Source organism: Orbicella franksi, chromosome 2, assembly GCF_964199315.1.
Source record: "Orbicella franksi chromosome 2, jaOrbFran1.1, whole genome shotgun sequence".
In the NCBI taxonomy this organism is placed as follows: domain Eukaryota; kingdom Metazoa; phylum Cnidaria; class Anthozoa; order Scleractinia; family Merulinidae; genus Orbicella; species Orbicella franksi.
The window spans coordinates 3,623,052-3,644,861 of NC_138146.1; the positions used below are offsets into that span (position 1 = coordinate 3,623,052).

Below are 21,810 nucleotides of genomic sequence, written 5' to 3' on the forward strand. Positions count from 1 at the left end.
TCAGCGATGAATTTTGGCGCGGATTCCGGATTGTGCCTGTCTTGATGTTCGAATCTTGGGTCCTAAACGAAATTTGGATCATAGATCTTTCTTCAGCCTTGGTCGGTATGTTAATGAGTACATCCAAATTATTCCTTTTTTCGAACCAAGCTCATTTAAACTCAGGTGTGAGACTGTTATTGGAATTGTACTGTGTTATAGTCATCAAGCGTCTTGCCTTCTTCACTATTTGTGCGAAATTAACACGGCATTCACATTTACCAGTTTACCATTGAACATTTACACTTCTGTTTCCGGATGTGGCTCAGTGTGGTTTCGGATTTGAACAAAAAATATTGGCGGATCGACGGATTTGGCGAAAAAAAGGCACGGATCGGCAGATTTGCATACCCCTATTCACCCCTCTCAGTAAGGTAGAAGGCTGCGCCCAGGGGAGGGAGAAAGTGGCCCCGAGCTGGGCGGCGCCTTAATTCTGAAAACTATCGCCCTGTTCCCGCCCGAAAGGGGTCATATATTATCGTGTTTCACGTAATTGTCAGCCGCTTAAAAAGGGCTTGGGCAATTATGACAGGAATGAAAATTTCATTAGTTAAGCGAGGCAAAAAATGTTTCTTCCGAAAACCATACACAATCACAGACTAGATGACACATAATATAGCCAAATTTCGGGCCAAAATGAATTAAAACCCGTGTTCTTAGTTGCCGATATTCCTCACTGTGAGGCAGTGTTGTCAGCCGGTACTGCTCGCTGTTAATACGTTGTGATCTGTATTTTGCCGGTCAATCAGTCGTACATGTAGCATATTACTCAGTCGAATTACAGTTGTGTTGTCGAATTACAGTTGTGTCACTGCGGTTATCATTCTAATATACAGAGCGATATATTGGGTAAGTTGGTATTCAAACTTAAATTTCAAAGCTCTATTCTGCATCTGAAACTGTGAAGGCGCCCTATAAAGGTTGGGTATTAATAGCGCACATCCCTGAAAGTGTTGGAGGGTAAATACGTAGGCACTACTTGTTGCATGCTTCAGCCTGTCTCCTGCCTATCTCGAGACCTTTCCACCTTAAAAGCATTTATCAAACTAAAGGGTTTTTCCAAACGATTGCTAAGCGTAAAAGCCAACGATTTAGGTAATGATATCCCCTTAATTAAGTAAACCGTTGCAAGGCTAGGGGCAGTTTTGTCTTTTTCGACACGACACTGGTCATTCGACATCTGCTCTTCAGTAACGCTGCCCTCACATACGAAGCCATCACGCAAACCAACGCGGTCATCGCAGAGCCGTGTGTAAAAAAGTCCAAAGCGTTTACATCATTTTTCTTTGCATCTGTAAAAAAAATTGTGAAAACAGTCGAGTCGTTAAAGTGCCTATAACCCCAAAACATTTTTTCGCCTAATCAAATCTCTGTATGGAATTGGGAAAAATGTCGCAAAAATTTTTGAATTCGGTTAAAACCCGAATTTTTTACGAATTTTTAAAGTTGGCGCTGTTAAGAGCACGACCGAGCATTCGGGAGAATGGGACTAGTGACGTCATTCCAGGCCATTGCCAGCGTCGCTCCAGTATAAACTCTCACGTTGTTTTGTGTGTGGGATAGAGTACTGAGGGTTAGTTTTTCGTCAAAAGAACTTTTATTTGACTCAACAAAAGTTTGAATATTCAAACGTACTTATAATGTCGTCCAGCGATTCTAGCTATGACCTTAGCTCGGACTCTGAGGCCGCAGAGGTCGAGGTCGAGTACGACTCAGAAGTCGAGGGTTCATCAAACCCGAGCGAACACGAAACCTCAGATGATGAACCAGATGCCTATGCGAATGAGCCGATGGCAGACGAGGAATGGCTGGCTCAATATGAAGAGGAAAGAAAAACGGAGGAAGAACTAGAGAAGAAGCTTCAAAACCGATTAAGTGGATCAGAGGAAATCAAAGAATGGTTAGTTGGCATTGTTTTGCGTTGCTAGCGACGCGTGGCGACGCGCCATTTGCAAGTTTACGGTTGTCGGGTGAATGAATGCAGAAAGACAAAGCGAAATATTTCAAAGGAATGCACTCTTAAAGACCATCAAAACTTTTGCAAATACAAATTGAGTACGTGAAAGAAACATGTTAACAACGAGATGCCGCGGGAAAGCTGCTCATTTTAATGAAAATACATGTGCATTTCTCACCTTTCTCTCAGCTCGCTTGCTTTCTGGTTTACTTCCGCCCGAAACACAAGGCGCTTGGATCGTCGGGCAAACACAAATGCCAATTTCATCTTTCCGTAGTCTTCTTTGCATATTGACGTTTGTCAATCCAGGGAACATTACTTCGTAGTCCTCTTCTCGGAAATGCTTTGAGCACACTGCCGAGTACTTCGTGGGCTCCCAATGAGCACGCTTAGATTTTACGAAGTCAACCCATTGCTTTCTTCTTTTTCGCTTCTGCGGTTCATCAGCCCCTTCAAAAGGTATGGGATGAAGCGAAATACCTTCTGCCTTACTTGGCTTATTATTACAGCCGAAAACAACGCATTTATCTGGCATTTTCAAGATTTCTGACCTTCCGAAGCGAAGCAAACGCGGTTCCAAACAAGAAAGCGATCAATGGCCTGGAATGACGTCACAAGTTTCGCTATACCCAGACCCTTTTCAGTGACTCTGTGACTCGGTCGTGTTTTGAAAAAGTGCCATTTTTCCGATCTTTAAAAAATCATAAAAAATCGCGGTTTGAACCGAATTAAAAAATTTTTGCGACATTTTTCCCAATTCTGTACAGAGATTTAATTAAGCGCAAAAACTTTTTTGGTGTTATAGGCACTTTAATACTTTTGGACATTTTACTGAGTGCTGACATTTATTTTCAAACATGAAATTGTATTTTTCTTTTGCTCTTGTCAAAACATGGAATTTGAAGGAGTCGAAAATGAAATGGATAACTATGTTCATCCACGGCCAAGCGCGAAATAGCGTTCGACAGATCGGGCGAGCACGAAAAAAAAGGTCTTTGCTGACGTCGCGGTGTTTTTTGATTACCCTCTGAGCATAAATTTATGCTGCTGTTCTCAGTCTTTTTTTTTTTTTTTTTTCATTGATTTTTCCATTACGTGATACTTGTTTGGGAATTTGAAGTCTTTTTTTAATTTGTTAATATTTAAGAATGGGTTCATGCTTAGCGTGCGTATATCGAGCTATGGATGCACGCGGGAAGTTTGGACAGCACGAAAAAAGCGTAAGAGTCGCACGAGGCGAGAGCCGAGTGCGACTCTAGCTTCTTGTGAGCTCTCCAAACTTCTCAAGTGCATCCATAACTCGATATACGCACAGCTAAAAGCATGAACAAATTCTTTTATAACATGGCGACAACAACTTGGGCGCTAAAACATGTTTTATTTGTGATTGACTATAAAGTTCTCACAATGCACGGTGAAGAAAAACAAAGCTCATTAGGATCCTAACACGCCACAATCAGTTGAGCAACGGTTGAGCGAAAACGCTTAACCTGGTTTCCAAAATTGTCAATGAAAAATTCGATTCTTCGAATTAATTATAATGAAAATGTAGGCAGACAAAGTCAAAAATACTCGATGAAAACATAGACAAACAAAGTCAAAATACTCCGTTTAAGTAAACATCTTAGCCTGGCAAAAATCAAAGGCTCGAAGTAGAGTTTGGATTGTTGAGAATAATCTTCACATTGCCGAAAGTTAAACGAAAGGAACTTGCACTAAACTCGACGGAAGTTTTGCAGCTAAATTGAAACTGCACACGTCATCTTATATACGCACGACCGTGCGTTTATAGAGATTTTGTTCATGATGACTCAATGGGAATTAGATAGGACTAGCGCGCGTGCTATGTTATAACAATGTTTATTTTACACAGATTAAGATGAGGTCATTAATTGTCCTTTTGTTCCTTTTGTACAAAAGCGAATGGCTTCTCAGTGTGGCAAAGATTCGGGTCCATCAGGAGTTGCCGAATGCGTTCAACTAGCGAATTACAACCGCTATCAGTGGGTCAACTTGCCTCACTAATACCTATATCCAACAAAAAAGTGGACAAAGGGACATTTGTGAAGACCCCACTGCAACTTACTGCTTGTACCAGTGCATGCTTGAGGTGCATAACAAAACTTCCGGTCCAGTGTCAAAGGACTGTTCCTGTGAACGTGCCAATTCAACATCCAGCCCATACAACTTCTCATCGAACACATCTTTACCTTCGGAATGCTAGAGCCCATTTGGCCATTCTTGTAACTGGTGTCGCAGCTGCTTGGAGAGAAAGTATCCTTGTGAAGCTACTAGCAATGCATACGTCATACGATACGCTGAGACGTTTTGCAAGTTGTATGACAAGCGATACACATTATTCAGTGCAGATGGGCAGAAGTGGGTGGATGGTGTTCGTAAATGCCTTCAGGTCGTTCTTGTGCCATTGCTGCATCCATGGATAGAGCCAACGTGCCAAGAGATACGAAAAACGGCCTTTACTTCTCACACGCCATGCTACTTGCATCTGGGCAAAGGTGTGCCATTAGTATGTTTAATGGACTATGGCTGCCATACTAGCTACGAAACTACAATGACAATGGTAACCTGGCCTGCGTTGGCCCAGCATGCAATGGGCCTAGAGCCCAGTCCTAACATACGATACAACATTCCCCACTTGCTTACAGATAGTTCTACGGGGTGACACCTAGAAAAATAAACAACAACTCATCACGAAAGAAGTCAGTGTCTAAAGTCCATTCTAGATCGGGAACAGTTACCTAACTTCAGCATTATAGCTCAGAGTCTGGGTACTTTTCCTTTAAATATGTGTCAGTGTCTTTTCGATGCCTCTCACTTCTCCTTGGTCCCTGATCCCGGGCAAGTGGTGATGTCAACCAGGCCGGTAAGGCAGCATCGGCGGGGATGGACTCATTGGCGCCCATCCCAATCAAGCTTCCATCAGTCTGCTCCAAACCAGGGGGCCCATCTTCTCCGGTGCTTGGTGATGACTCATTGACAGGCTCTGCTGGCCATTCTGCACTGGACCACCTGAGGGCTTCTTCGATCGATCCGAAGGAAACTTTCTTAAAGTGAGTTGTGGTCCTTGTGATGGAGCTGCCATCTGGCCTTTTAGCTACCATCCTGGTGCCTTTCCTGTATTGCACCCGCAATGGTTCTGCCTCATAGGCAGGTGTGGCCTTGTTGATTGCCTCCTTTCGGACTAGTACAGAGTCTCCCACCTGTATGTCAGAGGGTTTGACATACCTTTTGTTGTCTGCCTACCCTTTCATTTGCATTTTCTTCTCAAGATCCCTCTGGAACAGTTCTTCAAAGTTATACTCACGAGGAATTACTCCGATGGGAAGCCTGGTGCGGAACTTGCGACCGGGATACATCAGATGTTGCCGGAGCAATTTTAGTGGTGCAATGAGGAGTCGCTCTGTAGGCACGATGGAATCTGTATACCTCCTGCTTGAAATTTGATCTCGCCAACTTGCTGATTTGGTACAGCTTCTTCAGTACTCTTATGAACTGCTCAACCTCTGCATTGGCTTGCGGATTCAGTGGCGTTTTTCGCTCATGACGAAAGCCCAAGTACTTGCTGAAGTCACTGAAGTCCTGGCTATTGAACGGAGGTCCATTGTCACTGCTTATCGACACTGGTATGCCCAACGAGGCAAAGGTTTTATCCATCTTTGGCATCACCGCCCTGGCGCTGGTGGTGGTGACAAATTCTACTTCCGCCCATCTAGACTGCTTGCAAACCGTAACCAGCAGAAAGTCTCCGGTATGGATGGGGCCCCAGAAGTCTACAGCAACATCTTTGCGAGGCTCACTGGGCATGGGTGACATGCGTAACGGTTCTCGTTCTGGTGACACGTTCACCACTTGGCACGAGTGGTAGTGCTGGATGCGCACCTCCACCATTTTGTCTAGCCCTAGAAACCACACCCTGGCACGCAGGTACTCCTTGGTCTTGGTGATACCTTGATGGCCTTCGTGCGCGAGCTTGACTACCTTATTCCGCAGAGTCCTGGGACCTACAATTCTTGGACCTCGGACTACCAGCCCTCCTACAACAGCCAACTCGGTGAAAATGGAGTCGTACTGCGGCCCGAGCGCTCTCTTCTCTTGCGCCGTGAAGTATCCTCTAGCTATGGCTTCCTTCAAGTCCGACAGTTCAGTGTCTGAGTGCGTTTCTTCAAGCAGCTCCTGCCAGGTGACTACTTCAGGCACTGAAGATTTCACAGTAGCCATGATATCCATCTCGAACTCTTCCACCGTCTCTCTTAGCTCAAATTCAGCTGGCCTGGCCTGGCCTGGCTCTTTTGCGTAGCCAGTGGCTCTGGATGCCGTAAATGGTAGTCTGCTTCATTGTTCTCTGCTCCCTCCTTCTTTCCGGGTACGTAATTGAGGCGATAGTTGAAGCCTTGTAGGCGGACGCGTATCCTCTCTAAGTGGTGCAGTTGTCCTGTAGCAGTGGTTTGTGGTCGGTGTCAACCTCAAATGTGTCTCCCATGCCATAAAGGTATATCTGATTGGCAAAGATACCCCATTCCACCACAGCTTTGGCTTCCTAGCTGTGAGTATCTGCTCTCAGTGTCAGTGAATGCTCTTGATCGATAAGTGACAGGTTGCCATCGCTTGGCCTAGGGTCATAGTGCTTCATGGTGGCTGCCATTCCACCTGGTCCTGCATCGGTCTTCAGCCTTGTCTTCCGTCGTGGATCAAAGTATGCCATCACTGTGTCGTCCGTCAGCATTTCCCGGACCCGTTCAAATGACCTTTGGCACTCTGGTGTCCACTGGAACTTAGCATTCACCTTGAGTAGCTCTCTCAGCGGTGCAGTGGCCTGTGCAAATCCCTCCATGAAGTCTGCGTTTGCTCCAGCGAAGAATAGAAAGGAGCTTACCTCTGCCGCTGACTGTGGGGGACCTGCTTCCTTCAGGGCTGCTACTTTATCTGGGTCTGGTGATATTCCTTCGCTTGAGAACACCTTTCCAAAGAACGTCACAGCTCGGAGGTCGAGCCTGCTCTTCTCCAGGCTAAGTGTGAGCCCGTGCTCGCGCCACAGCTTGAATATGTGCCTGAGTGCTTCGTCATGCTCCTCGGGCGTTGCGCCGAAAACTAGTATGTCATCATAGATGCTGACAGCATTTGGCTCTTGGGCTATGATCTTGCGAACCTCCTCGTTAAAGATCTCTGCCGCGCTGTTGACCCCGAAATGCAGCCTTTTGAAACGTTTCAGCCCTCTATGCGTGTAAAATTTGGTAAGCTTCCTGCTTTCCTCGGCCAGCTCCAGCTGCATGTATCCATCGTTCATGTCTAAGTGAGAGAAATACTTGGCCCCAGCTTTCCATCGCGCTAAATGCCGCGACACATCCGGGACTTAAATGTAGAGTGCGCGCGAAATTTAATTTTTAATTAGGCTGCCGGTGGTTAAACAATAAAGAAAATGACCAGAAAATGGTCGACTACGCATACTTGTTTAGAGTCTACGTGCTTCATACTTGTGTTTCGTAGTGGTTATCATAGGGCTTTTGTAGATGAGACATTGATGGAATAAAGGAGACATTTTTTGAAATTTACGAAAAGTGGATTTAGTCGTTTTCTTTTCCTGAATTTGGTCCATTTGAGGGAAAATATTATATGAGGAAATATGTGGAGGAAGAATTTTACTCCTTCAAAGTGCCCCTCTTAACGTTTATCATACGGCTTTGAATGTATGTTGCTAAAGGAAGCTTTATGCCAAGTTTTAACGGAAAATAATGTTTCGAAGTGGTCGTTCTGTCCAACTTTCGAACACTCCTAACGATCTTTCAGCCTTCGTTCGCCTCGGAGACTAGAAGAACAATAGAGCGAAACTCTTTTGAATTCCCTGGTAGAATATTAATATATGCCAAGCTCCGCCTCCACAAACAATAGGACACACGCCGACGCTATAAGGCATTGAAATTGAGAGGTGATAAAATGTATCACTTAACCATCGTATTTAAAGTAACGCTTTGCGCAAGTTGCAATAAACGAATTTTCAGCATGTCATCTGTTCAGCATGTCATCTGGTCCTCATCTACGATGATAAACGTCATCAAATAGTGATGCGTAAAAGCCTAGCTGGTGTCTTGCACGCTTTGACATGTTACTCCAAAGAGGATTCTAACAACTGAATACTCGAAACTGGGCCTTTTAAATGTTTTGATCAATTAAAACGGATCCAATTTTGAATAATTATCTCACACAAACAATGGACAACAATGCTCGCTCAGGCGTAAGACACGCAGCGTGCCTTTGCTTTTTTGTTCGGCTCCGAAATTTCAAACAGAAATGTCATTTATTTTCCCCTTCATCTTTCGAATAGAAAAAGACCTGTGTTATCTTTTAAGTCCTCGATCAACGACAGAATACGTAAACCGATCGAGTAAAAGACTACGTCTGATGAACTGCTCTGACCGGTCGAGTAAAAGAGGACAACGATAAAGTAGAAGAAAGTTTTTTGCGCACCGTTCTTTCCATTTGGCAACGCTTTGGAAGAAAATTTTTTTGTGGGAGAGCTTTTGGCTCGCGCGCTCAAACCGTTTCGAGTGTGACATGTCAACTAAAAAAGTGAGAACGTCGCTGCACACGACTTTGTTGACAAAAGTCTTTGTAAAGAGCGCAGGCCGCCTTTAAATTAGAGCGCTTTTGTTAACTTATTACACTTTGGGATTTACTTCACACATCAGACCGTTTGATTGACAGCCGCCGATTCATTGACGAGAGCAGTCGGAATTCCGACAGCTAATCTTTGTAAATATTATTCCGCGCATTGAAAAACTGAGCACTGCAAGTATATGTCGCAAAAGACAGCATTCTGGGCGATGCTTAAGCTGGTGATGGCGTGTCTAGTTCTCTTTATGTACTTGTTGGTGTCTGTCATGTCCAAGCTAGCCCTGATGTTTTCTCCGTCTTTCTTCGGAGTGAGAAAAACATTGCTGCACCATTCTGTTGGTTCGTCTCCAACATCTTCTATGATATCCATTTGCTCCCACTTGTCCAGAGTCTCATCAAATTTGTCTTTGAGTGGCAAAGATATTCTTCTCTGTTTCTGCACGGCACCTTTTGCGTCTGGGTCCACGTGCAATTTCACCTTGACCCCTCTCAACTTTCCTAAACCCGAGAACACATCCTTGTACTCTTCGACTAGGTCAACGGTCACTTGCTCATTCCTCATTTCCGCACTTCAAGCAAGGTGGTCTGGCCTGTGCCTGCGAATGGTCAGCGATACGACTCGGCCCTCTATTTCTCATGCTGAACCGTCCTGGTGTATAAACTCGTTTTAACTCTGGATCGCCCTTATCTTGGCTTTTTTCTTCCTCTGCGCTTTTCATCATTTGACTGCCTTCACTTGCTATCTCAAAAGCCTTAACTGTTTCTCTTACCGATTTCAAGTCTCCATTTTTCCGAATGATTTCATTCCGAAGGTCGGCGTTGCTGGTTTTGACCACAGTCATCATGATGATTGCGTTGTCCAGTGTGATGGGGAAATCGCAATGAAGCGCTTGCTCTCTGCATTTCGTCTCGAAGTCAGCGAGGTACATGTCGGGTGACCATTTCGTGTTGAACCACTTGTACAACTCCAAAGTGTTGTTGCGATTCGCCTTGAAGTGTGGTCCAGCATTTCGATGTGCGATTTGTAATCTGTGGGCTGTTTGGGCAGTGTTTGGAGTAGCTTCTGGAGCTCTACCCCTCCTACTAATAACAGTAAGTCTAGCTTGTCGGTATCATTGACTACCATCCATCGAGTGGCTCGCTCGAAGCGGTCTTTCCATAACTTCCATGTTTTCTCGCGTTGCCCGGGTTCGCCACTCAAACTAAAGGCGCCCACGCTTGCTCGTACGCTGGCAAGAACTCCTGACTTTCCTTTCTGACTAGTGTCGGCTTCGTCTGGCATTGTTGGTTGTTCCTCGTCGCCAATTTAATGGACTATGGCCGCCATACTAGCTACGAAACTAAAACGACAACGGTAACCGGGCTTGCGTTGGCCCAGCATAGCATGCAATGGGCCTAGAGCCCAGTCCTAACACACGATACTACAGTATGTGATCTCGGTTGCTGGGAATACTTCAAGATCTTCTGGCTTGGGAGTCTATAAAAGGAATGTGGAGTATAGGAACCAAATGTGGCTTACACAGTCAGATTCGCAAATACCTTATGGGAAGAAGTGCAAGCCCAATGAAAGTGGCAAAACTAGAAATCCAAACATTTTCACAACCCAAGAGGCGTTCCAGTGATTCCCTTTCAGAAGCTGATGCCAGGAGTAGGTTCGCAGATGGAAGTTGGCTCAGCCATAGCAAGTACCTTGAAGTGGGACGCGGATGTTATGGACTGGATTGCCCATCCGGCCGATGGTGCAAACTCTGGTGATCCAGACACCTTAAACATCATCATTGTCTTGGCAGATAAAAAAATCGTTGGGTATTGTAAATACATCAACTCCGTCTGTTAACTTGGACCAGACCATGCTAGAGTTTGCTTCCGCTATAGAAGAAGGGCGACTCTTCATGCAGGTTCATGACTCCAATGTTTGGGTCAAGTCCTTGGCAACCTGTTCTGACAAGCCACAGACAATGGCTGTTTCGGTCAGGTCTCCAAACTGGAATGGTGCTGTTGGGATTTTCCTCATTCAGATTGCACTATGTGCAGTTATTGCTCCTCTTCTCCTATTGACGGACAACACTGTCTTTTTAAAATAGATGTATTATCGTATTTACTTTGCTTTTGAACAAAAGTAAAATTATATCAAGGGCTGCTAGAATGGTGTTCTTGTGATTTTTAAAGTAATCTCGGAATGATCAAATCAACCGCACCTTGATCAAGTTGACGGAAAAACGAACAGATTCTTCTATAAAAATTCCGTTTCATGCTTACATTTTAGTTTCATTTTCCTTGCTGGCATTTCTGATTGCTTGTAAGTCTGGCGCGGCGAAGATTGTAACCTTGCTTAAATAGTAACCTTTCCAGTAAATTATAGCATTACTACGTGTTGCATTATCGTCTTGTTTTGTTTTATTAAGAAGGAGCTATGATATCGAACTTTTTAATATCACCAAGTATTCCAAAAATCTTATCAGATCAAGTTATTGAAGTTATCAAAAAATTGCGCGAAGTGAAACTTCAGAGATAAGGCTAGGTAATGTGAAAATAATAAAGAAATTCAGAAGAAATGGTCGATGAAAATCAAGTGAAAAAATTGTTAACTCCTGTGCACTAATCAGTTTACTTATCTTAGTATACCGTACCCCCCTCTCGAATAAGCGCCCCCTTCGAATACTACACTCCTCCTATCAGCCAAAAATTAAAATAAGCGCGCCCCTTTGAATAAGCGCCCCCCTCCCCTCCCCCCATTTTGTGGACGAGTAATGAGACAACAAAGGATGTATAGTTTTCGTCGTGTAGTATTAGATTTGTGCATTGTTTCAGTTTTTGAACGCGTTAAGTTTGGGAAAAATTACAAGTGTTAACGGTCCCGCGATTTGAAATTAGGATCAGCTTTTTATGTCGATAAACAGCTTATGTTGTTGTTTACGCGCAGATGATGTATTAAAAAAATTATCATGTCAGGCCACGATTAAGAAAAAATTAAATAAGCGCCCCACTGCCCCTTCGATTAAGCGCCCCCCTCGAATAAGCGTCCCCCGTCTTCTCCTAAATTTGAAATAAGCGCCCTGGGCGCTAATTCGAGGATTTACGGTACTCTGTAACTTTCAATTTCCTCAACAAAGTGGTTAATAAAATGGTAAAGTCTTGGCATTTTTCATAGTCTCCCTGTCCTTGACTGTGTAGTTGCCATTGTTTTGAGGTCTTGCCTGACTTGAAACTTGTGCTCAGTGACTGTTACTGCTGTTTTTCAGCAAGAAAACCATTTATTTCGTTACCCTTCTTCTTCAATGGTATGCGCGATATTTATCCATCGAAATTTACCGCCCAGCATTATCTCGCACAGTGCAACAAAACTGTGTCAATAATTAGTCTTTCTTCTGGGTGAAGAGAGGCACCTAAGATCAACACTACTTTTTCCTCTGTAATGCAACAAGCGGCACTGCCCGACTTGACCAAGCGGTCGGACGTAGAGTCGAAAGGACCAGCCACTAGATTGTCACACCAGAAGTCTTTCTTTTTGCAAAGATATAATGGGAAGGCAAAGGAGGCCATTAAGGTGTCTTTCTCTTGCTTATGATTCCTCTGTCTTGGCGCCTGTGCTAGCTAGTTGCTCGCTCGTTGTTCGTAACTAGAGCTAAGGAAGACCCTGAGCTGGAGGTCCAGGTCAGCACGTCTTTAGCTACAGTTACCACATTAGTTGACCAGGAATTGTTAATTGCAGCTATAGAGGACTGACACAGTCACTTCCCCACAGCTGTCGGGTGAGACCTCAACTATTACAGGAAATCCTTTCTGGTACGAAGCCGATGAATGGGGCGTTTATTGTTTTAGTCCTTCTGGGGAAATTTTTTATTTAAATTATCTAAATTAATGCTACATCGACTTGTCTTACCTTTTGGTCATTCCAAACATTATTTACCAACGACTGCTCTTCGTACTTTCCACGAAAACGTTTCAACATTTTCTCATGCTTTTTTGTTGTTCATTTTGGTCCTGGACCACCTCTCGATAAAAGATACAAATGAATGGTAGTCTTACGTTTGAATCCACCTTTCTTAAGATGTAATTCGGGCGATCAGTTTTGATCTTGAGACTCGAAACGACTGAAAAACGCTACAAACTGTACAAAACAGAACAACACAATTATCAGCTGTCCTGTAGCATTATTTAGTTGAACATTCCGTCGTACACACAATGATATCAACTTGTGCATACTCACGTTTGATAATGGATTATCCGTATTTACTTAACTTAGAATGCTTAGCTTATTTTTTATAGTTTATACCGGCAGGCAACAGCACTTGTTTTCATATTGACTGAGCTGAGGAGACTTACGGACAAAAAAAGAAGAAAAAGAAAAGAAAAACCCGTACAATGCTTAATATGGAAAAGAAAAAACGTGCCTTCTGTGGTGTCCCGATTTAATTCCTATTATACAAAGTTTTTGTTTCCTTTTACAGTTTAGCTTGGAGTGACGATTATTTAATGCTGATAAACCACCGGTAACCACGAGTAACCACGAATAACCACGGGTATAACCAAATGATGGTTAAAGGATACTCTTAATAATGATTTAGTCGATTCGTGCATGGTTACCCGTTGATTTTCCTGTACAGCGGTCGTTCGGACTTTGGGAGTACCACCTGTAGTTTGTAATTCAACAATTACTTTATTTTTTTGTTCCGATCCTTTTACGGAAATTGAAAAAAAAAAAAAAAAAAAAAAAAAGATCGAGAAGACACCCTAATTCGGTGATGTCATGCACGTATGTCGATCAAGGTTACACTTCGTGAAAAAATTGCTAATTTCCTTCCTTTAATGAGTAGCTGTCCATACTTTTCCCATGAAAAGAACCAGGATATCGGACTAAAGCAATTGCAGACATTACAATTAAGTATTGAAAAAAAGAGCTAATCAAAAGAGCTAATCAAAATCACGAGACTTGTAGTTCAAAAATTTAACCGAGGAGAAAGGCGTTTAACTGATTCTCTTCCTGAGGCTGATCTCCAAAGTCGGTTTGTGAATGGAATCGGCCAAGCGATTGCAAATACCTTGAAGTGGAACACGGCTGTGATGGACTGGCTTGCCTGCGGTGGAAATATGATTGATTCAACTGATAACCTGGACGTTTTCTTAGTCTTGGTTGCAGACACAAAAGCCGCTTTAGGTATTGAAGCTACGTCGACCTTCCCGTTTTCTGCCCTTCCTTGACTTCAACCAGGCCATTCAAGAGTTTGCCTCAGAAGTACGTAGAAAACGGATCACTTCCCATGCAGGTAGATGATGTTTGGGTCAAGTCTTTATGTCAAGGCTAAAGTCAAGGCTTTATGCTCTGATAAATCATTTCAAAACATCCAGTCATTACATTGGCAATTTCAGACAAGCCTCCAAAATGGTATAGTGCTGCGAGGATCTCTCACGTTGGCCGTGTTTGACTGGTTGGTGTCATTGCTGTCGTGATCATATGCGAAGCCAGTGTTATTTGATGCATTGAGAAATAATTATAGACAGTAATAAATACGGTCCGTGTAATTCTTACTTATTGAAGTGGAAGGTTATAGACAATTCCAAAAATCACCGTCATAGTCAAACAAAATTAGTCCAAGTAAAATGTCGCTGAACATGATAAACGCACAGATCAAAACGATGATAAATGTAAACAGATTTTCAGTCACTTATATTTCTTACAGAACAGTCCACATCGGCACCTCTTTTACGAAGTAAATTAACGTAGTCCCGGCCAGAAAAAAATAGGTCAGCTTTGCGGACATGCGTGGTTCAGGGATTATTCCAGTCATACGAGTTATTTTAATGACTTCTAGCCTGGCCCTACTTGTTACAACAGCAGTCTTTTTTGAAAAAGAAAACCAAGTGAGTTGTTCCTTTTTTTTCTCTTTTATGTATTATTTCAATCTCGAATAACTTTTCGTGCACACTGACATAAAATACAACAACAGAGAAACCTCTTTGTTGACACTGCATGACCTGCATTGCCCTAATGGATTTTCTACCTATCAATTGAGCCACTCTACCTGGTAAACCTCTCGTTACCTGGTTGAAACCGAGAAAGGGTGCCCAACATATTTTACCTGTCACTCGAAGACGAAAGGTAGTCTCGACTTCTTTACGAGACGTATAGGTCGAGTTTCACATCATTACACCGGTGTTTGGACAGCAAATGCATATACACTGCCTAAGATCTTTAGAGAAATCTAGGACTTTTTTATAATTTTGAATCAAGCCATCGGATGATATGCGATTGGAGGTCAATTATGCGAAATAGTATAGTTTCGGAACTTCATAAACCGTGTTGTTATCGGTTCCAAACCTAAAATAATTACATATATTTCAGCAAATAAAAGGTTAAACATGAAAACGGAAAAAAACCAAAGACTCCGGAAATCGGATCCTGGAATCGAACTCGGGTCCACTATTTCAGATTGGAAGATGAGTTTGGTAACCATTGTACCACGTAGGAAAACTTGCCCGAAAACGAATGATCAGAAAAACAAAGCATTCCAGCCTTATCTCAAATTAGTTAACAAATATGCGAATTAGCTAACAACTATGTGACACATGTTCACGTAACCTGACAAACTTCTCGCCAACTGACAAACTTCTTGCAAACTGACAAACTTCTCGTGAACAGACAAACTCCGCGGATGCCGACAGAGTGTGGCTAGTTACCCACACTAAAATCTATGTATTACGGTGCTCATATCTGGAGCCCTTTTCAAAATTACCCAAGAGCACACGCTTGACTTAATTTTACGTGTGTGTATGAGCACACGCAACATCAAGTCGCTTTCAAAACATGATCGAAGTGAAGTACACGCGAGATTAGCCCGGCTTCTGTAATCTATTCCATTATTCGGCTAATGTCACTCTGGATATGTCTGATCATGGTCTTTTACGTGGCTCGTTTCGTGCACAATTCAAGCACACGCATACCAGGTCACAATAAAATGAGGAGGTCAAACATTATATTTAGGATTTCATTGCACACGGCTGTTTCACATAGATGGGATGAGAGCTACTTGTAGACTCATCGGAGACTTTTTTTAGATCCAGCTTTATACTCAGTTTAGTCAAGTGATATATAAAGAAATAAAAAATCGGGTGCAAATATAAAACGTGGTAAAAACCTTGTCAAGAGTGGGAGACGGTAAGCATTTGCATTTTCGCAAATTCGTCATCTGACTGTAAACTGGCACAATTCAATATCAACATCTTTCACTCTCCAGTTGCAGCTCTATATGAATGAAAGGCAGCAAGAGCTCGAGACGATGATAGTCTCTGAAGGCAGAAATACCATCACATCTAGGAAACTTAACTACTTATTATTAATTAAACTTAGGATGTAAACAGCAATTGAAATATTCATAACCCAGTAGGAGCACCTGGGAGGGGCTCGAAGGGATGTACAAACATTTAAGTACTAATAGTTTTGATCAGGTGTCTGAAAAGAGAAAACAAACCCACAAATAATTACTTTCGTCACTTAAAATCAATGTTTCTGTTGCCATTCATGTTAAATTAGCTGAAAAATTGTGGAAAAATCCACCTGGGGAGGTCTCCCCCACGATCCCGACCCCTCTAAACTCGTACTTCACGTGATTACCAACAACCATGACAGTTAGATGAATTGAAATTTTCAATTACTCCCTGTCGTCGAAGCTACGCGATCTATTCACTTCTTCTCTTGTTTCTCCGAGTATAGAGTCTGTAGACGGTCTTTGGTAAGTATCGGCCGGTTTTGTTCATTGCGTTGAATGCAGCATTTGTATAACGCTTAATTGTTGTCACATTTTGTGCTGCAAACCCAGTTTTCGGCGTCTGCAGCAAATGCTAGTTTGTGAAAAAGGCGTTGGTCTGTGAAATTCTAAGCGCAATTTGCATCTAGCAGTAACACGGTTTCCAAATCTTTTTCGCTTTGCGGTGATCATAAGTTTGTTCCTAACCTGCGAATGACACAGGCATTTCCGCCAGTTCACGATTTAATCTGCAATATTCTTGGTAAACTCGAAAGATTTCAGGAAAGCCTTTAATAGCAAAGATAAGAGAACATAAGAGGTTTGTGCTGGAGACTGAAATAACTCTGGGATTGCGCAACACGCGCTTCAGCTAGTTTCGCGATGACATAGACTTTAATTCCGCCATCATCGCCGACAAGGCTCATATCTATCATGGGAAACGTTTTCTAGAGGTCTGGTATTCCAATAGAAACAGCAATGCGGCAAACGTGTCAACGTTCCAGATATCTATACCGTCACTGATTGAGTAATCGCCTATGACGTGGTATCTGTACATGCCGTTTGTTCCATTTTGCTGGCGAACCACGCACAGAGTTGTGAACCGTTAGATAGACGTTATTCAGCTGACTTTTTAGAACCGACGAAGGCCGCTGTTTTTCGGTCGAAATGTCTAACATAGTTGTTATAAACAATGTCTTTGACGCTTACACAAGTCATTGTCAGACACAATTTAGAAGTATGTCATTGATACGCCTGACTGCTTCTTTAAACTTTTGGAGTCTCGACATAAAATGCCTCTGTATAGCGAAACAGAACGGTTTTAAAAAGGTTGACGTTCAAAAACGCCCCATAATCTAATCCGGCAGATCATGAGGGCTATCACTAGGACATATGCAAGACAGCCCTCATGTGATCAAATGGTTTTTGGTGACGAGAATCCATGTAGATAAAGAAAATAGTTCTAAGAAGCTTATGGCTTCCGAGGTTCCGAAGGTGTCTGTCCATAAAGTATGGAATTTTAATCTCGTCAATCTGAAGACTGAAATAAACTGCATCTTTAATGTCGCTATTGCCGGTTTTCACATGACGTCACTAAAATTCAAACTACAAAACTATTGATCCTCCTGATATTTTACTTTCAAGAGGTATAAGAGCAGCTGAAAACTAGTATTCATGTAATTTTTTGTTCCGAATGGGTTCTTGGTTTTGTTATAGACTACGTTTGAATTTCTAAGCTTTTGCGTGACGCGGCATTTACATGACGGCCGAGAGAGCTGTCATGTTGGTTAAAAAAGTGACTTATTTCGGGGAATTTGGCTATCTGAACAGTTTTTGCATTAGAAAAAATATTATTTTAATGTTTTTGAGTTCCTTGAGGGATAAATTCACGCTTTTGTAGCAAAACTCAGTGAAAGATGTTTCTGTTGGTTTCCGGCCGCCATGTTTGGTGCCCATCCGTCTCCAAACAAATCTCTATAAATTTGGTTAAAAAAATTTCTCTGTATATCTTGCATAAGAAAAAATGCTGTGACCTGAATCTTGGCGAGAGTCTTTGCATATTTACCTTGTTTCTTTTGTCAGATTCTGGACTTTATCTATTGAACGGTTTTGATTTTAATTTTGATCTATTTTGAATGGTGTGACACTGAAAACCAGCAATTGGTAGCCATCACACAGATTTTAACAAATCGGGCACGTATAGTTGAGTTGACTAACTTGACTTTTTTCGAGTCTTGCAGTGGAAGTTAGTGATCAAGTTGGTCAGGATTTGAAGGATTCAGTTAGCATTCGGTAAAAACTCCCAATGATAAGCATTCATAGTAAATTGTGTCTGAAGCAGCTCGATTCAGCTCCAGATAGCGAGAAGTTCAGATAACTAACATTGCTTAAGAGAATTTGTGAAGCACTCAGTAGAACTTTTCTACTAACTACACTAAAGTTAGGGTTGATCTGCACCTTCTTTCACTTGAAAGAAACGTTTTAGTTCGAACGAAACTTTACTTAAGTATTTTACTTAGTTTACTGTACTGATAGACATGTTTCCCTTTGTGAACAGGGGTCTGTAAGAACCTTTTGTGCACAACTACTTTTGGTCTCAATTTGCGATTAAGCATCCTGTTTGCGAATTAAAAAATCTCTGTTAAAACTCATTAACCCCAACAAGTAAAGCGTTTTAATTGCTATACCCAGTATGGGATGGATTGATTGTATGTTGTTTACTGATTTTTTTTACTGATATTTCGCATTTCTTCCCCGAGAGAGTTTCGTAATCAACCAACATGAGAACTGCTTTCCACAGGTTGAAGTAGACTAAATGCATTACATACCGTCTTCTTTCATATTGGCTAAGTCCCAGATTTCTCTCTTACCCGCCTTATATAGAGCCCAGAGCATGGAAGGGAGTGCTAAGGGACAGGACTGATTTCACTGGTTGAATCAATAATTTCTAACTTATAACCAAATTTCTTAGCGTTGCTTCTGGATTAGATTATTCTTAGCCATCGTATTCATCACAAAATTCAATCCAAGCTTCTAATTAAACCGCTCATGTTGGTCATTTTCAATCTACGGTTTGCAGGTTTACCTTAAAGTGACATGTGGACTTTATTGGCATTCCTTTTGATCTTTATGGTGCAGACTGGATGGGCCGCCCAGTGTGACAAGTATGTAGGGCCAGCAGGCCCTACCGAGTGCATTTTATTACCGCGATACAATAACCAATATCAGTGGGCAACCTGCCTGTCAAATGTCTACATCAAACTAAAAAGTAGCCACAAACACTATTGTCTCGACCCCTTTGCAACTTATTGCTGGTACCAATGTATGGTTGAGGTACATAGCAAAAATTATGGCCCAGTGACAGAAGATTGCTCTTGTGAACCTGGTAGTCCAACGTCTAATCCCTACACGGCCATTCCCACCACACCCCTACCCCCGGAGTGCTACAGCCCACCTGGAGATTCCTGTGATTGGTATCGAAACTGCTTGGAAAAGAAGCACCCTTGCGAAGCTTCAAGCAATGCTTACGCAATAACTTACGCTGAGAAGTTTTGCAAGTTGTTTGATGAACGAAGGGCCAAGTTCAGTGCAGACGCACAGAAATGGATGGATGGTGTTCGCAAATGTCTCCAGGTTTCTCTTGTACCCTTGATGCGCCCTTGGGATGATTCAACATGCGAAGAAATACGAGCAAAAGCATTTGCTTCTCACACTCCATGTTACCTGGAACCGGACAAGGACGTGCCTTCAATTTGTGATCTCGATTACCTTCAATACGTCAAGATATTCTGGACCATTAAGGGCTCTTTCATCGACCTAGATACAGCATGGGAATCCTTGAAAGGAATGTGGAACATAGCAGCTGAATGCAAATCGTCTAAGATCAGGCAGACTTTCGAATCAGCCAGAGAAACATATAACGATGTGATCAAATTTTTCAAGATACAAATCCAAAGATTCAAGCAAAAAAAACGGCGTTCTACTGATTCCATTCCAGACGCTGATCTGCAAAGTCGGTTCGCGGATGGAGTCGGTTCAGTCATTGCAAATACCTTGAAGTGGAACATGGACGTGATGGACTGGCTTGCCTACACTGATGCTGCGATTGATCTTGATAATCTGGACATCTACATAGTCTTAGCCGACAAAAAGGCCCTGGGTATAGTTACCACGTCTGCTCCATCTGTTGACTTCAACCAGACCGTTCAAGAGTTTGCCTCAGCTGTGAAAAATGGAACTCTTCCCTTGCAGGTGGATGGCTACAAAGTTTTGGTAAAGTCTTTGGCTTCGTGCTCAGATAAATCATGCAACAGCACCCAGACACTGGCAGTTTCAGATAAGCCTCCATTGAGTGGTGCAGCCTGGATCTCTCACGGTAACGTTGGCCTGTGTGGAGCCATTGCCTTGTTGATCATGTTCATGAACACGCTCTTATTGTAACAAGGAGTCATGATGTTTTAAACAAACTACTGATTTATACTGTGAGTGTGAGAAGTATGTTAGCCAAGCCCGGGCGAACATAAGTAATATGTAACATTAATCTTCCGTTTTCATTTAATTCGTTATGTTAAAAGTATCGCACGTTGCTAGTCATACGTTAAAAACAATAACCAAAATAATATGCCAAGTTTACTTATTTGCGTTCTTTTTACTAACTTAAACCAGTGTTCAAACAGTTGAAAGAAAAACCAAGACATAATTGTAATCGTCTTCTAATTTGTATTCAGTGTGTTTTAAACTTGTGAAAAACACTGGTGGAAATTCAAGAGAATTTCGATCAGCAAAATATACTTATTCCCACGTATATTGCGTTCCGTAGATGAAGAAATAATGTTGTTAGTTAAAATATAAGCTAGCGGCTGCAAGGTATGTTTGAATTATGTAGTGATTGAGTGATTCTAGACTTGGATCAGCGTGATATTCTCTGCCGTGCTTAAAAAACCTCCCTAGTAACACTTATTATAAAACATGTCTCCAAAATTGCTAAAAATTTACTGATCTATATTGCTCTTCTAGCTAATTGCAAGCTCACCCAACTTAATAGGTCAGGAGCACGGACGTTCAGCCACATCAATTTCAATCGGCTTATGCGTGCCAGAGAATCAGGCCGAAAATTTCAGACACGATTACATATATCTCATCTTCAGCTGAAGGAAACCTTTATCTGCATTATGATATTGCAGCCTTGAACGAATTTCTGAGTAAAATCTTGAAACAAAACTGCTCTTGAACTTTTCGTTCTGTAATACTGAACCAGGCGTGCCATATAAACAAAACAGCCCTTAAATTGCTTGACAGATTCTTGGTAACGCTTCACTGCCTCTTCCTGTTTTGACTGCTCAGAAACAAAAGACTGACTCGTTTAATTAATAGACCTACCAAATTAATAGATATTCTTAGTAGACTTACAGGGCCGTTCTGAAAACCACTTCATGTGAGATCGCCCCCCTGTATAAGTATTATTATCATTATCATTGTCATTACAGTTATCAAGTACCGGTAACGGCACATGCGACTGATTTGGTTAAAGTTTTGTCGAGCGTCACTGCTGGGCTTACTAAATTTAATTTATAATAACAGAATTTCTTCATTTAGAGTGATGCCATCAGAATAAAACATTGTTTTCAATACTTCAGACTTGACTAGAGCTTCTTTATTGGCATCTAAACGGTTAATTATGCGCATGTGCGGGTCATTAATTACACACTGAAGTTCTAGGAATTCGAGGAATTAGAGCGATTTCGGTCCATAATTATATCAACTTATTGGGAATGAGAGCACATTATAATAAAAGGAAGTAAGAAGCTTCTGTATCTAATACGTGTGATCTGGAGAGAACGAAAAAGAAAAATTATCGCTAACGACAAAACGTATTATAACAGGCAATATTTTTGCCATGAGATAATGTTCTAGCTCCCGAAACTTGATAAAAATGAATAT

The 21,810-nt window shown here is 42.1% G+C and overlaps 1 protein-coding gene and 2 pseudogenes across 1 annotated transcript; all 3 read left to right on the plus strand.

Moving 5' to 3' along the window:
* Positions 1-3,830: 3,830 nt before the first annotated feature.
* On the plus strand, positions 3,831-10,923 carry LOC145477695 (uncharacterized; annotated as a pseudogene).
* Positions 10,924-12,147: 1,224 nt separating this feature from the next.
* LOC145467303 (uncharacterized) lies at positions 12,148-14,164 on the plus strand (annotated as a pseudogene).
* Positions 14,165-16,286: 2,122 nt separating this feature from the next.
* On the plus strand, positions 16,287-20,322 carry LOC145477710 (uncharacterized). The gene is made up of 2 exons (XM_081455567.1): positions 16,287-16,356; positions 18,950-20,322. The coding sequence occupies exon 2, from the start codon at positions 18,967-18,969 to the stop codon at positions 20,308-20,310; it is 1,344 nt and encodes a 447-aa protein (XP_081311693.1). The 5' UTR covers positions 16,287-16,356; positions 18,950-18,966; the 3' UTR covers positions 20,311-20,322.
* Positions 20,323-21,810: the final 1,488 nt, after the last annotated feature.